The following is a 16,090-nucleotide window of genomic DNA, read 5'->3' as shown; positions in this document are numbered from 1 at the left end:
GTAACGGTGTTGCTAGGTGATACACGAAAAATTAGTCATAATGAAGATATGGTAATGAGTATGACTATGAGGCCCTGTAGAACGGCAGGTGGTGGCTGGGAGTGAGCAAGGTGGCTGAAAGTGGAAGCAATGAAAGGATTGTGTGAGGTCGAGAGTTGTAATTGGGGTTGGAAAGAGGATATATCTCGGGACGGATTTGACTGTCTGGGATTTGGTTAAAATTCAGCGGGAAACGGTGGATAAGGTACGTGGAAGGTGTAATATTGTCATAGTGGCGAAACAGGGTACCTGCATTGGTTATTAGTGGGTGGGAACTTGGGTACTGGGACTGGGTTTGCGATTAATGTGTCGGGTCCGAAGATGCTCTAGAAATGCCCTTCCAGGCGACGCCGCCTCTGAAGTAGGCAGGCGTACGAATTTCCACATGGATTTGACGGCGACACCATAGTCACTGAGGCGCGCTATGCCAGTGGGGAGGCTGGCGCTCCCTGTGGCGGCTGCAGGCTGGTTCCGGCTGACGGCTAGAACGTGGCAACCCGCCAGTCTCAAGCGTATGTCTGGTAGCCTAACCGATCGGTGGCTGGCCGTGGATGAGGCATCCCTTCCTGCTTAGGGAAAGATTGCGGAACTATGGTGGTAGTAAATGTAAATGTCATGTGACTAGGGCCTCCCGTCGGTTAGACCGTTCGCCGATTTGACGCCACTTCGGCGTCTTGCTCGTCGATGGGGATGAAATGATGATGATTAGGACAACCCAACACCCAGTCCCTGAGCGGAGAATATCTCCGACCCAGCCGGGATGATGGCAATAGCTGCAGGTTGTGTGCTTACGATACGTATTGAAATTATGAGTGACAATTGGCTCTATTTGTCGATGATATAGTTGGGTAGTTTTATGTTTTGGACTGGGGCGTCCACTTCGACGAAAATCTACTGCCGCTCAAAAAGACTAATAAAGGTGTCCTGGTAGGACTGATGCATTGGTTCTAGGGCAGCACACACACACACACACACACACACACACACAGTGTAAGTAACAGCGAATAGTGAACAGCAAAATATTTTACTAAGCATTGCTAACACTGGTTGCAGAAAATGAAGAATACAGGTTTCACCTATCTGTCCTGCGTTGACTACAGTTCCATGAACACAAACTTAATTATGTTCTCTGACTAAATGGGAAGAAATCTAAATCTTCTATCTTGATTACTATTCGAGGAACAGTTCCAAACTAGCAATACTGAGTTAAATCTCTAAGCAGGAGGTCTCTGTCCATATAGTATTAATTCTATTCACTGTCCTGTTTCTACTGAAGACTACCCACTGTCTGTCTACCGCTGTTTCCGTCTCACTCCACGGCTTGAAGACTTTAAGAAAGGACGAATGTTGTGCAGGAATTCCCCAGCGAGACTCGGATTGACTTACGACTTGGTTCAAATGGCTCTGAGCACTATGGGACTCAACTGCTGAGGTCATTAGTCCCCTAGAACTTAGAACTAGTTAAACCTAACTAACCTAAGGACATCACAAACATCCATTCCCGAGGCAGGATTCGAACCGGCGACCGTAGTGGTCTTGCGGTTCCAGACTGCAGCGCCTTTAACCACACGGCCACTTCGGCCGGCTGCTTACGACTTGCAACTGACAACTTCAGCTCGTGCACGGTTACTTAAGAGCGCGTTTCTCTTCCTCGTGACGCTGCCGCTTCAGGGGATGTGATTCTCACGGGCAGCGTGATTGGTTTGCGCGTAGCGACTTTCCTACTGCGAACGGACGTCCACGGTACTTCTGGTACCAACTGTCGCAATCTCTTCTTGTGTGGTATCTCAACAAATCACACTTTGAACCTCAGTATCTAAAAAACGGATAAAGATCTCAAGAAAATTTCCAAGGTTGTTCGAGATCGGGATCTTAGAAAAACATCGTACAAATATCAGCCATTTTTTGTGCGTTGCCTTCTTGAAACTGCGGCTCGATTTTGGTACAAAAATGGTGGAAGACTTTTTTTTACGATTTTCTAAGGAGTAGCCCACGATATAATGGTGCCTCCATAAGCCCCACCATAGACATCAAACGCAATAAAAACAAATTAATTTTCTCAATTTGCCTAAACTGGAGGAAATGAGTAATAATCATACTTTGAACCTACAATGCAGGATACTGACACTAAGACGATCCTTCTATTGGGTATGCAAATGGTCCCTAGCCGGACGGCTATCCATGACACTTGACCGTACCTTTCTACCAGCAATAGGACCCCGAGTATGAACCCCAGAAAAATCCCGTTTTATGCGCGGAATTTTGGGACGTACAGGTATGCGTGCTATTGCATGGGTACCGATTTTTAAATATGTACAGTACATAAATGTATATAATATACAAATGGGAAATGTTGTTGCCAAAAAATCTCAAAAAGTTCTTGACTGATTTGCTTCAAAATTTAACACGCTACTACAATAAACAATTGGACAGCCATACTAAAAACGTAAATGCTCATTCGTTAAAAATTTCAGATCTCCGATAATTCTTCATCTATTGCTTACCGATATTGACAAAACGTATAGCGTACCCTATTTATCTTGGCCATCGCAAACAACGTTTTTGTACAGAGGCGTAATCAAATATGTATATAGCAAATGTTTTTTGGCTCTGTTGCCAGATGAAATTAATCAGTTTGATCGCCTTTCTTGTAACTTCCTCCGTTACGAACATGTGAAAAACAGTACATATTTTTTTAACATAGCGCCCTATATTTTCTGTTCGATATTACATTTCTCCTCAAGATCAGTATTCACGTAAACATAGTATTAAACATTATAAGAAAGAGAAACGGTGATCTTTAATACCATTGTGTAGTACTATAATTCACTCTGAGAACGAAAGGGGATACAGCGCTACAAGACGCTCAAGGTGGTGACCGTGGACTTGATACACTGATGCCTGTGATGGATCAAAGAATTAATAGCAGCTTCCGGTGATGCGTGCTGAGGCTAATAACAAGCAAGCATGATATGTTCCTGTATTTTCTGGGGCTATTGGAATATTGTGACAGACAATGTCTTTTCTGCCTCCACAAAGAAAAAGGTCCAGAGGAGTTAAGTTGGACACAGAACAGGCCAATCCACTGTTGCTCGACAACCAGTACACGTGGCGCGGTAATTCTAATTCAGAACATGACGTGCACACAAGGTATTATGAGCTGGACATCAGTCTCGTTGGTTCCATATAGGCAATTTGTTTCTTAGCGGCACTTCATCCTGAAGACGAAATAGAATTCGTGTGAGGAAGCTGGCGTATGCACTGTCGTTTAAGTTAACATCGATGATATATAGAAGCCAATAATTGTTGTACCAAGCATCCCATACTAGATATTAACTCTCCCTTGACACTGATCATCCATTTGCCTAAGCCATCGTGGGTTTTCACTGGTCCAATATTTTTGGTTCTTTGCGTTTACGTGTCCTTTATTTCAGAAGGAACATTCAGCTGTAAAAAGAAGATAAGAGAAGTTCCGGCTTGCGACGGTTGTCTACCGTGTCCAGTGATAGAACCGTGCACGATTCTGGAAACCATTCCATTGGTATAAATGTACACTACTGACCATTAAAATTGCTACACCAAGAAGAAATGCAGATGATCAACAGGTATTCATTGGACAAATATATTATACTAGAACTGATACGTGATTACATTTTCACGCAATTTGGGTGCATAGATCCTGAGAAATCAGTACCCAGAACAACCACCTCTGGCCATAATAACGCCTGAGCATTGAGTTGTAACCTCCCCGCAAAATAAAATAAATATTATGGATAATGATTCTGGTTTAGTGTAACCTCAAAACAAAGTTCTTTCACAGTGTAACCTCCCCACAAAAATATAATAAATAATATGAGTAAGATTCTAATTTAGTGTAACCTCCCCACAAAATTCTTTCTCACATTAACCTCCACACAAAATTCTTTCTGATTTAATCTAAGCTCAAAATTCATTCACATTTAGCGTAACCCCACAACAGAAAAATTCCTAAACCTCTCAATTAAATTGTCGCTCACTTATGACTTTTCAATAATTCACTGTGAATTTAACCTGGTAAATTCTGGACGACAGCAGTGCTGCGTCATGGCCCTGAAAGATCATTCTGAATAAAAAAAAGGAAAAATTCTTACCTCAATGAAGTCGCCGGATGTATCTGCTCTTACAATAAATTTTTCTGGCATAGCTCTGTGCCATGCTGGCCGATCTATCTGTCATTTATGAAAGAAAGCAACTGATTTTTCTATTGCAATAATCGGGATGATCATGGATGGGAGAAATTAGTAAGTTCTTTAAATTGAAATGAATGGTTGTTAAAAGTTACTTTTTATGTGGAAGATTATTATTACGAGAGTTTTAAAAGATTTACATGCGATCTGAGATAACATTACTACATATGCGCGAGGCTGCTTTTTACCTTGTACAATAATACTCAGGCTCCGGCATCGCTGCACCGCGACCGGGCCAGCCAACACGATACACCAGACCAGACCAGAGCAGACTCCAGACTAGCAACAACATACTGCTACAGCTACACAGTTCCTACTGTAGTCAACACTGCTCTCTGGTCAGAGATTCTCTTATAGCTTGCCTATTGCAGGCAGCGCATGAGCAATACATCTAAATTACATCTGCTCGGACCTCTTACAGAGTCAAACAGAGCTTGGATGGCGTGTACAGGTACAGCTGCCCATGCAGCTGCCGATGCCACAGTTCATCAAGTGTAGTGACTGGCGTATTGTGGAGAGGCAGTTGAACGGCCACCATTGATCAGACGTTTTCAGTTGGTGAGAGATCTGGAGAATGTGCTGGCCAGGGTAGCAATCGAACATTTTCTGTATCCAGAAAGGCCCGTACAGGACCTGCAACATGTGGTCGTGCATCGTGGATTGAATGAAGGGTAGAGCCACGGGTCGTAACTCATCTGAAATGTAACTACTGTTCAAAGTGCCGTCACTGCGAACAAGAGGTGACCGAGACGTCTAACCAATGGCACCCCATACCATCACAACGGGTGATACGTCAGTATGGTAATGACGAATACACGCTTCCAATGTGCGTTCACCGCGATGTCGCCAAGCACGGATGCGACCATCATTTGCCATTCGTACACCCAGGTTCGTCGTTGAGTACACCATCGCAGGCGCTCCTGTGATGCAGCGTCAAGGGGACCGCAGTCGTGGTCTCCGAGCTGATAGTCCATGCTGCTGCAAACATCGTCGAACTGTTCGTGCAGATGGTTGTTGTCTTGCAAACGTCCCCATCTGTTAACTCAGGGATCGAGACGTGACTGCACGATCCATTACAGCCATGCGGATAAGATGCCTGTCATCTCGACTGCTAGTGATACGAGGCCGTTGGGATCCAGCACGGCGTTCCGTATTACCCTCCTGAACCCACCGATTCCATATTCTGCTAACAGTCATTGGATCTCGACCAACGCGAGCAGCAATGTCGCGATATGATAAACCGCAATCGCGATAGGCTACAATCCGACCTTTATCAAAGTCGGAAACGTGATGGTACGCATTTGTCCTCCTTACACGAGGCATCACAACAACGTTTCACCAGGCAACGCCGGTCAACAGCTGTTTGTGTATGAGAAATCGGTTGGACATTTTCCTCGTGTCAGCACGTTGTAGATGTCGCCACCGGCGCCAACCTCGTGTGAATGCTCTGAAAAGCTAATCATTTGTATATCACAGCATCTTCTTCGTGACGGTTAAATTTCGCGTATGTAGCACGTCATCTTCGTGGTTTAGCAATTTTAATGACCAGTAGTGTATATGATAAGGGTGGAACTGGCGATGTATTAGTATGCTATGTACTTTGCTCTAGGAATGTCAATCTCCCGTTTAAGTTATCATGTTCTGACGTGTGAATTCATTGTAACAGAAACGAGAACAGTAACTTTAGCGACTTCGTCTGCGCGAATTCTGGGACTGTTGTGTTGCACTGGATTGAATTTTCTTGCTTCCTGTAGCGCCTCAAGAAGACGAGAAAATGTCTGTCGGGAATGTGGATAACTGGTCAGGGTATCGCTCTCTGTAGAGCTCCTCGGCCTGAGTAACAATACACCTGCCTTCAACAGCAATAAAAGAAAATTAATAGCGATGCTGTTTGTACTCTGGACTGCCATTACTGTACGCACAACATCGTTTAAAAGTACTACTGCTAACTTATATTTTCCATAGATGAGTAGCATTCCTACGTTCTCTAGGTTGGTGTATGTTATATTCAAACCAAGCTGCATCAGAATACGGTTGTCTGAATTACCGGTGTACTTTCGCCTTGTGTTTCCAGTTATTGTCTGTCAGCTCCAGCAAGTGGACGGATTTCGTTGCCCTGGGGACCTCCACTGTGTGCTAGTACAGGAGAGGCAAAATTTTTAATAAATTGTATACAGGTGCAAGAGGCTGGGCTTCGACTTGGATGGTCGGTTTAACATCTGATACCCTCTGGACTACCCCGATTCAGAATGTCCACCGGTGAGTTCAAAACGTAGCATTAAAATTTCGCAATGGATAACGCAAACAGCCCTCGCGAGTGAACCGTGGGTGCATTAATTGTTTAAATATTAGATATAAGGGAGTATCTAGCTACAAGAAAGATATAATGAGTCCATATTTACTCAATTTAATATCTCACGTGAGCACACGAGTAAAAGAAATTTACAGAATATTCAGATACGATGGATAAACAGAACTGTTAACGAACATGGTGAAGACTCAGTTAGAATATATCTTAAATGCTTATGGGTAGGTCGTCTGCAAACCGAAAAAGCGCGAATGAAATTACCGATTCTGCGGTGAGCGGAAAGAATTGCGTGGTTATGTTATCTGAAGGGGACGTTGACCAGACATGCCAGAAAGTTAACTGCAACGTGTGGACACGATTCACAAAATTGAAGTGCACTCGCGAATCGGACAAGGGATTGGTGCAATAGTTGGCAGAGAACTGACTTAATCTCGCGCTTTCGAGAAAATCCCCTCAGGGCACGAACGCGTACTTGGACCCACGTCGTATCCAGCGAAGCAAGTAAAACGTTGCCTTCAATGTCTTCGGGCAGCATCCGTGCCCCTTTTAGTCTGATACCAGTGATTCCCAGCACTTGTTCCGATTGAAGTTTGAACCAAGGATCACAACACCAGAGAGTCAGAGCAGCTGCATCCAATCAAATCTGAAATTAGAGATAAAGTGCCGCAAAACTTGGCTTTTCTACCCATCCAAGCATTCTGCGAAAAACAGCTCCACCTAAATTTCCTCATCCAATCAAAACGGTTAATTTGTGGTCAGCCAGTAATATGAGTAGAAATCGATTCTCCGAAGTACCCTCCCAACAAAACTTTTGAAAATGTCACTATATGGCTTGAGAACTCAGTTTCGCCAAGACAATCTCTCACTTCAACATATCAAACCCTAACTGGACAAAGTTTTGAGCTGTACTTTATACGGCGACTAAAGTCTATCGTCAACGATTAGAACATGTCCATCTAAAGTAAACACATGTGCTACTGTGCATTTTGTTGTGTACTGTGTTTTTTACGATGTAACAATCATCTGTTGAGCGCTACATATATGGACATGGCCATGTGCACAAGCTACTTTCTGATTTTTAATGTTTCATTTTTCAAAAGCTTTTATATAATGTGCTACATTTTATCTGCATGACAACTTGGCTTGGGGTCCAACTCAAAATGAACACATTTTAAATTTTTGAAGACTTGAAGATGACAGCAAAGTTTGTTGAAAGCGGTTGTTTGTAAATAAAGAATTTTTTGCCCTTTCTTGGCTCTATACAGTTTTTACGAAATAAAACAGGCGCTCCTTCTCATTTCTCAGCATGAGGAAATTCAGTCTTTACAAAGAAAAGGAGAAGTTTGTAAGAAAATGGTGATCCTCAGTGCCGTTTACTTGCAGCATACCTACACGCAAACAATTTCCACGTTTGTAACCGACAAGTTCACCAGTTCACAGGAGGAGGCATGTGTTGAAAGTACTAGGCGACATCTCAGCGTTAGTATTACCAGCCTGAAGTAAGAAGATATCTTCTGAAACTCTCCACTACCACAGCATTCGGAAGCGTGAATATCTGTGCTTTGTACTAGTACACAAAATGTCCACCGCTCAATGGTCCGCTGGATGCCGAAGTCAAGCTCACACCTAGTGTGGGGCCACCTTCCCATTCCTGAGAATTCAACTACAAACGAAGTCTGACTTAATTTATTAACGATTGAAGATCGTTGATGCTTTGCCTGTACCGGGAGGCGTATCTGAATTGCGTGGGGAAGGGGGGGTGGGGAGAGAGGAGGGAAGAGGTTTAAGAAGTAATGGAACCCATTTTTTTCTGAGGGCGTCTTGGTTTTATTCGGGATTCCAGTACACCATATTATTTCCAACTCTTTTGGCTACAAAACCCTATTTTTCAACATAGTCTCTATGCCGTTCAATGTTTTCAAAGCAATCCTAATTTCGTCCATTGTGGGCCACTGCAAATTTATATCTTGATCTTCTTTGACTTCCTCTGGAACATCACTTACCTGTTCCTCTTGGTTGTCTTTACAATTTAACAGTTCCTTGAAGTGCTCCTCCCATCTCTGTGGCTGTGCCTGTTGAGTTGTAAGCATCAACCCATCCTTGTTCTTAACTGGTCCTTCATGTCTGAAGTTCTTCACTGACAACCGTTTGGTAATATTGTAGAGCTCTTTCGTATTTCCTTGTCTTGCTGCGTCTTCTGCTAATTTTGCTTGCTCATCTATCCATTTCCTTTTATCTCGACGTAGCAATATTTTCACTTTTTTGTTCGCCTCCGTGTATTCTTTATGTGCTTCGCTCTTCTGCGCTTTTGCCTTACAAAAATTTAACTTAAGTTTTAGTTCTTTCCTGTGGCTGATTTCATTCCATGTAGCATCGGAGATCCATTCCTTCCTTTGATGTGCCTTAAATCCTAAGATTTTTTCTCCCACATCTAAATAACTGTCTTTGATTTTTTGCCAGCATGTTTCAATTCCCTCTTCCATAAAGTTTTCTTCAGAGAGGACCTGGAATCTGTTTTATAGTTCAAGGGCAAATTTTTCTTTGATCTGTTGGTCTTTTAATCTTGCCACATCTATTTTCTTGCACCTGTGATTGAGCTTGGTTCTATTTGCCACTATATTCAGTCTGAATTCCGCCAAAACTAGGTGGTGGTCACTTCCAACGTCTACCCCTCTTCTATTTGTGGCATCTAACAGAGAGTGTCGGAACTTGCGGCTTATGACTATGTGGTCTATTTGATTTTCGGTAACGTGGTCTGGAGAAACCCACGTTATCTTATGGCAGTTACGATGTGGAAACAATGTGCCTCCAATGACTAGGTCATGTTCAGCGCATGTATCTATCAACAGTTCACCATTTGTATTCCTGATCCCCATGCCATGTACGCCCATGATATGTTCAAGCCCTTTATTTTCTGAACCAAGTTTTGCGTTCAAGTCACCCATTAAAATTTTTATGTCCCTAGAATTTGTTTGTCTGAGGGCTCCGTTAAGCTCTGTATAAAATGCATCTTTTAATTGTGCTTTAGCTATTTCTGTAGGTGCATGGCATTGAATTACAGTGACATATCGCACATTTGTTTTAAAGCGTGCGGTTATTATCCGTTCTGAGACTGAGTTCCACTCCAGTAAGCTCGTCTTGCTGCTTTTAGATAGTAAAAGCCCTACACCATTCCTATGCATCGCGTCCTCACCTGTCTGACCCGCATACAGCTACACTCCACCATTTTATGTTTGGAATTCCCCAGATTCTGGCCACCTTACTTCACTTAGTCCCAATATATCTAGTCGACAGTCCTCCATCTCTTTTTCAACCTGTCTTAGCCTCCCTACCTCTCTGAAGGTCCTTACATTCCAAAAACCGATACGGGTTTTCCTTTTCAGGCCAAAGGTCATATCCTTAAGATCCATCCGGCTGTTTCTCCTTTTAGTTTCTGTGATTTGTGTTTTTTGGTGGTGCGGGTTATCAGCCCACAGCCCCCGAGTGTCCTGGTGGGGCTGCCACCTCATGGCCTGGACACCTGCCAAGGTTTTATTTCAGGGCCTTACCCCTTAGATAGCTTGTCTTCACCACGACTACAGAACGCTATCCATCCCTTCGCAGTAATACCTACGTGCATCAACGTTGACCTGGTTTCCAAGGATCTTCCGCTGTCCACATTAGGGGACTGTGTCTGCTGCCACGCAATCAGAAGGAGGAAAAGGAAAGGAATGGAGTGTATAGGATGGGACAGAACAGAATAGGATAGGACACTAGACGGGACACTAGACGGGACGTTGTGAGACACACTTTGTCTGGATCCTCTATGGAGACCAGTCTGACTTGGGAGGCCCTGCTGGTAGTTACACCACCGCCGGCATAGCCCTCCACTTCATTGGATCACACAAACCCCCTCGCCCACACGGACAGTGTTTCGTTAAGGCAGTGTCTCCTGAGGGGGATGGAGGAGGTAGTGACTACAATTATTTCTCTTATTTCTCGAGTTCCGTGCCCGATCTTTTTATCAAACTGGCGGACATAGGCATCACAGGAAACAAGCCGGACAGACTACTAGTGGATGCGTTTCAGAGTTCTCGTATTTCTAGTTTGATGTGCTATAATTTATATACTGCGTAGTGTGGGCCAATATTATGAGTAGACTCACATTCGAAAGGATTGTGGTTCAAATACTGTCCGGCCATCCACATTTTTGTTTTTATTTGGTGTCTAGCCTGCAGTGTGCAGCAGCAGAAGGCAGACGGAGCTACTTGTAGCAATGGCGCTTGCGTGTGTGGAAGAGCTCTGGGCAGCCTCGCTAATGCTCGACGGCGGCCTGTGGTTGCAGTGTACGACGCGTCGGTGAAGGCGCCCTCCGGCGTGCTGTACGGCTCGGTGTACCAGCTGGGCCACTTCGACCAGTGCGTGACGGCGGGCGCGGGCGGGCTGCGCGGCCAGTACTGCCTGCCGCAGGTGCAGGCGCTGCCCGCCGAGCCGCAGCCCCTGCCGGCCGACCCCTACAGCGACACCTTCCAGCAGGACCAGTCCGCCTGGCTCAAGCTGCAGGTCAGTGCGCTACGCTAAAGCCTCGCTACTACCTTCAAGCACTGGGCGGGAACTAACTGCCGCGCTCGGCACTAAATGTTAGCGGCAGCCGTAGAGCCGAGAAGACGCGCAGCAGAGCAGCAACACTTTTGTGATAAACTGTAAATTAATTTAGATTTTGTTTTTTGTTCATGTGCTTTTGCAAACAAGTGAACTGTAGGTGTGTATTTTACTGTGTAGACTAGTGGTTAGAAAATTAATCGTAGTTTTTGTTTTTTGCGTAAGTCTTGAGAATATCCTGTGTAGGGCGGCTTCCTAGTGTCAATTTTCCGTGCAGAAAAATTTATTTCTGTTTAATAGCATGCGGTCTCATAGTTCAGTGAGAAATCTGCACATTAACTTTTGGTGTTATTTTCTTCTCCTTTGGTATATTTTCAAACTCAGTAGCGCCATTCGAGACCTTATATCTATTTTATACATAGTAGGATATGGCTAGGGACTGTGCTTGTTGTGAGCGGACACAAAGAGAGTTGGCTGCTGTTCGTAAACAGCTGGAGGCTGCGTTGGCTACCGTCGACAATATTCTAGCTAATGCTCGAAGTTGCGGTGACGTCGGGGCGCCAGTGACGAGACTTGGGACACCTTTGGTGACACTGGAATCCCCTGGTGGCCCGGACGTCACTGCGGCTTCCGATGCGCAACATCTGAGCGGTCCGTCCTCACTCCAGAGTGGGTGGCAGACAGTGGTGGATTCGCGTGTCACTGGGCGGAAGGCGAAAAAGGGAGCAGGCCGGCTGGCTCCCTACGTCTTAGCAACAGGTACGAAGTGCTTCCTAGTGTTGATGATAACTCTGAGCCAGCACGGGATGCCTTTCCTGTTGGGCCAGCGGTCGATTTTCCTGCCCAGTCCGGTACGCTAGTCATTGGGAGCCCCAATGTTAGGCGTGTGATGGAGCCCTTCAGGGAGATAATAGGCAAGGCGGGTAAGAACTCCAGTGTGCATTCGGTATGTTTGCCGGTAGGTCCCATCCGTGATGTGGAGGAGGCCCAGCCGGTGGTTATCGAGCGCACTGGGTGAAACCGGCTGCATGTAGTGGCACATGTCGGCACGAATGACGCCTGCCGCTTGGGTTCTGAGGCCATCCTCGACTCCTTTCGGTGACTGGCTGATTTGGTGAAGGCAACTAGCAACGCAGGCGGGGTGCAGGCTAAGCTCTCTATTTGTAGCATCGTTCCCAGGGTTGATCGCGGTCATCTGGTTTGGAGCAGAGTGTAAGTTCTAAACCAGAGGCTCAGACGGCTCTGCGACGGTATCGGATGCGAATTTCTCGACCTCCGCAATTGCGTGCAGAATTCTAGGGTTCCCCTTAATAGGTCGGAAGTGCACTACACGCAGGAAGCGGCTACTAGGGTAGCGGAGTACGTGTCGTGTGCACATGGGTCTTTTTTTAGATTAGAGGACCCCTCTCTTGGGAGCAAACACGATTTGCTATTAAATCAGCCACAGCGACCTCAGAGAAACTTGGTCCTCGCAGATCAGAGAATGAAAAGATTAATATGATTTTAGTAAACTGCAGCAGCATCCAGGGAAAGGTCCCAGAATTAGTAATTCTTATTGAAGGTTATAATGCACAAATAGTATTGGAACAGGAAGCTGGTTGAAGCCAGATGTCAATGACATTGAAATCCTAAGTTCAGATTGGTATGTTTACCGTAAAGATAGGTTAGTCGCCAATATTGGCGGCGTGTTTATTGCAGTCCGAAACTCGATGCAATCTAGCGAGGTTATCATGGATTCCGAATGTGAATTAATCTGGGTAAAAATGAGTATCAAAGAACGGTCAAAAATGGTGTTCGGGTGCTTTTATAGACCACCTGGGTCAGGATCTGTAGTTGTAGAGCGCTTCGGACAGACCTTGCAGAATATCATTAGTAATTTTCCAGATCATGCCGCTGTAATAAGGGGTGACTTCAACATGTCAGGTATAGATTGGGAGTGTTATGCCAAATCTGGTGACAGAGACAGGGAATCGTATGGCATTGTTCTGGATGTCTTGTCCAAAAATTAGCTTGAGCAGATAGAGAACCAACTCGTGAGGGTAACGTCTTAGACCTCCTGGCAAGAAACAGACCTGAACTTACCGAATCAGTTAAAGTAGAGGAAGATATCAGTGATCATAAGGCTGTGACAGATTCTATGACGACGGCTCCTACAAGGAATGTTAAGAAAGGTAGGAGGATATATTTGCTCAGCAAGGGTGACAGGGTACAAATTTCAGAATATCTCAGCAATCAGCATCAAATATTCGGTGCTGAGGACGAAGATGTGCAGAACAAATGGAAAAAATTCAAAGGCATCGTTCAATATGCCCTAGACAAGAATGTTCCGAGTAAGGTTTTAAGGGATGCGAAAGATCCACCATGGTTTAATAGCTGTATTAGAAAAGCTCTACATAAACAAACAAAGAGCACTTCATCTCAGATTCAAGAGAAGTAAAAACCTAGCTGACAAACAAAAGCTGAAAGAAGCGAAAATGAGCGTAAGGAGAGCAATGAGAGAAGAATTCAATGATTTCGAAAGTAAGACGTTGTCAACCGACCTGAATAACAACCCTAAGAGAGTTTGGTCGTATGTAAAATCAGTAAGTGGTTCAAAATCATCTACTCATTCTCTCAGCGACCACACCGGCACCGAAACGGAAGATGACAGAGAGAAGGCCGAAATACTGAATTCGGTCTTCCAAGTTGTTTCACCACGGAAGATCGTAACACTGTCCCTTCTTTCAACAGTCGTGCGAACGTCGAAATGGCAGATATTGAGATAACTGATCGAAGAATTGAAAAGGAGCTACAATAGCTTAGTAGTGGAAAGCTTTCAGGACCAGATGAGATACCTATAAGATTCTATAAGGATTACGCGAAAGATCTTTCTCCCCTTCTAGCAGTAATTTATCGTAGATCGCTTGAGTAACGGAAGGTACTTAACGACTGGGAAAAAGCGCATGTCATTCCAGTTTTTAAGAAAGGCCGTAAGACATATCCACACAATTATAGACCTATATCGTTGACGTCAATCTGTTGTAGAACTATGGAACATATTTTATGCTCAAGAGTTATGACGTTCTTGGAAAATGAACAGCTCCTCCATAAAAATCAACATGGATTCCGCAAACAGAGATCCTGCGAAACTCAGCTCGCTCTGTTCCTCCATGAGATCCACAGCGCAGTGCACAACGGCTCTCAGGCTGATGCCGCGTTCCTTGATTTCAGTAAGGCATTTGACACCGTCCCCCACTGCCGTTTAATAAGAAAAAATACTAGCTTACGGATTATCGGAGCAGACATGCGATTGAATCCAGGACTTTTTTGCAGATAGAACTCAATACATCGCTCTTACCGGTTGCTACATATATGTTTGATGCCTCAAAACATGTCCTACCAACCGATCCCTTCTTCTAGTCAAGTTGTGCCACAAACTTCTCTTCTCCCCAATCCTATTCAATACCTCCTCATTAGTTACGTGATCTACCCACCTTATCTTCAGCATTCTTCTGTAGCACCACATTTCGAAAGCTTCTATTCTCTTCTTGTCCAAACTGGTTATCGTCCATGTTTCACTTCCATACATGGCTACACTCCATACAAATACTTTCAGAAACGACTTCCTGACACTTAAATCTATACTCGATGTTAACAAATTTCTCTTCTTCAGAAACGATTTCCTTGCCATTGCGTCTACATTTTATATCCTCTCTACTTCGACCATCATCAGTTATTTTACTCCCTAAATAGCAAAACTCCTTTACTACTTTAAGTGCCTCATTTCCTAATCTAATTCCCTCAGCATCACCCGACTTAATTAGACTACATTCCATTATCCTCGTTTTGCTTTTGTTGATGTTCATCTTATATCCTCCTTTCAAGACACTGTCCATTCCATTCAACTGCTCTTCCAAGTCCTTTGCTGTCTCTGACAGAATTACAATGTCATCGGCGAACCTCAAAGTTTTTATTTCTTCTACAAGGATTTTAATACCTACTCCGAATTTTTCTTTTGTTTCCTTTACTGCTTGCTCAATATACAGATTGAATAACATCGGGGAGAGGCTACAACCCTGTCTCACTCCTTTCCCAACCACTGCTTCCCTTTCATGCCCCTCGACTCTTATAACTGCCATCTGGTTTCTGTACAAATTGTAAATAGCCTTTCGCTCCCTGTATTCTACCCCTGCCACCTTCAGAATTTGAAAGAGAGTATTCCAGTTAACGTTGTCAAAAGCTTTCTCTAAGTCTACAAATGCTAGAAACGTAGGTTTGCCTTTTCTTAATTGTTCTTCTAAGATAAGTCGTAAGGTTAGTATTGCCTCACGTGTTCCAAGATTTCTACGAAATCCAAACTGATTTTCCCCGAGGTCCGCTTCTACCAGTTTTTCCATTCGTCTGTAAAGAATTCGCGTTAGTATTTTGCAGCTGTGACTTATTAAACTGATAGTTCGGTAATTTTCACATCTGCCAACACCTGCTTTCTTTCGGATAGGAATTATTATATTCTTCTTGAAGTCTGTGGGTATTTCGCCTGTCTCATACATCTTGCTCACCAGATGGTAGAGTTTTGTCAGGACTGGCTCTCCCAAGGCTATCAGTAGTTCTAATGGAATGTTGTCTACTCCCGGGGCCTTGTTTCGACTCAGGTCTTTCAGTGCTCTGTCAAACTCTTCACGCAGTATCTTATCTCCCATTTCATCTTCATCTACATCCTCTTCCATTTCCATAATATTGTCCTCAAGTACATCGCCCTTGTATAAACCCTCTATATACTCCTGCCACCTTTCTGCCTTCCATTCTTTGCTTAGAACTGGGTTGCCATCTGAGCTCTTGATATTCATACAAGTGGTTCTCTTCTCTCCAAAGGTCACTTTAATTTTCCTGTAGGCAGTATCTACAGGGTGTTTCAAAAATGACCGGTATATTTGAAACGGCAATAAAAACTAAAAGA

At 44.2% G+C, this 16,090-nt stretch overlaps 1 protein-coding gene across 1 annotated transcript in view; it reads left to right on the top strand.

Moving 5' to 3' along the window:
* The window catches only part of LOC124776760 (nose resistant to fluoxetine protein 6-like), a 381,483-nt gene that overhangs the window by 145,766 nt on the left and 219,627 nt on the right, over positions 1-16,090 (top strand). Inside the window, exon 3 of the mRNA XM_047251897.1 lies at positions 10,898-11,115. Within this exon, the coding sequence (XP_047107853.1) occupies positions 10,898-11,115 (218 nt within the window). The remainder of the gene's footprint in view (positions 1-10,897; positions 11,116-16,090) is intronic.

The sequence above is a fragment of the Schistocerca piceifrons genome, chromosome 2 (assembly GCF_021461385.2).
Source record: "Schistocerca piceifrons isolate TAMUIC-IGC-003096 chromosome 2, iqSchPice1.1, whole genome shotgun sequence".
Classification (NCBI taxonomy): Eukaryota; Metazoa; Arthropoda; class Insecta; order Orthoptera; family Acrididae; genus Schistocerca; species Schistocerca piceifrons.
The sequence above is the reverse complement of the archived record's forward strand: the minus strand, read 5'-3'. Positions and strand labels throughout refer to the sequence as shown.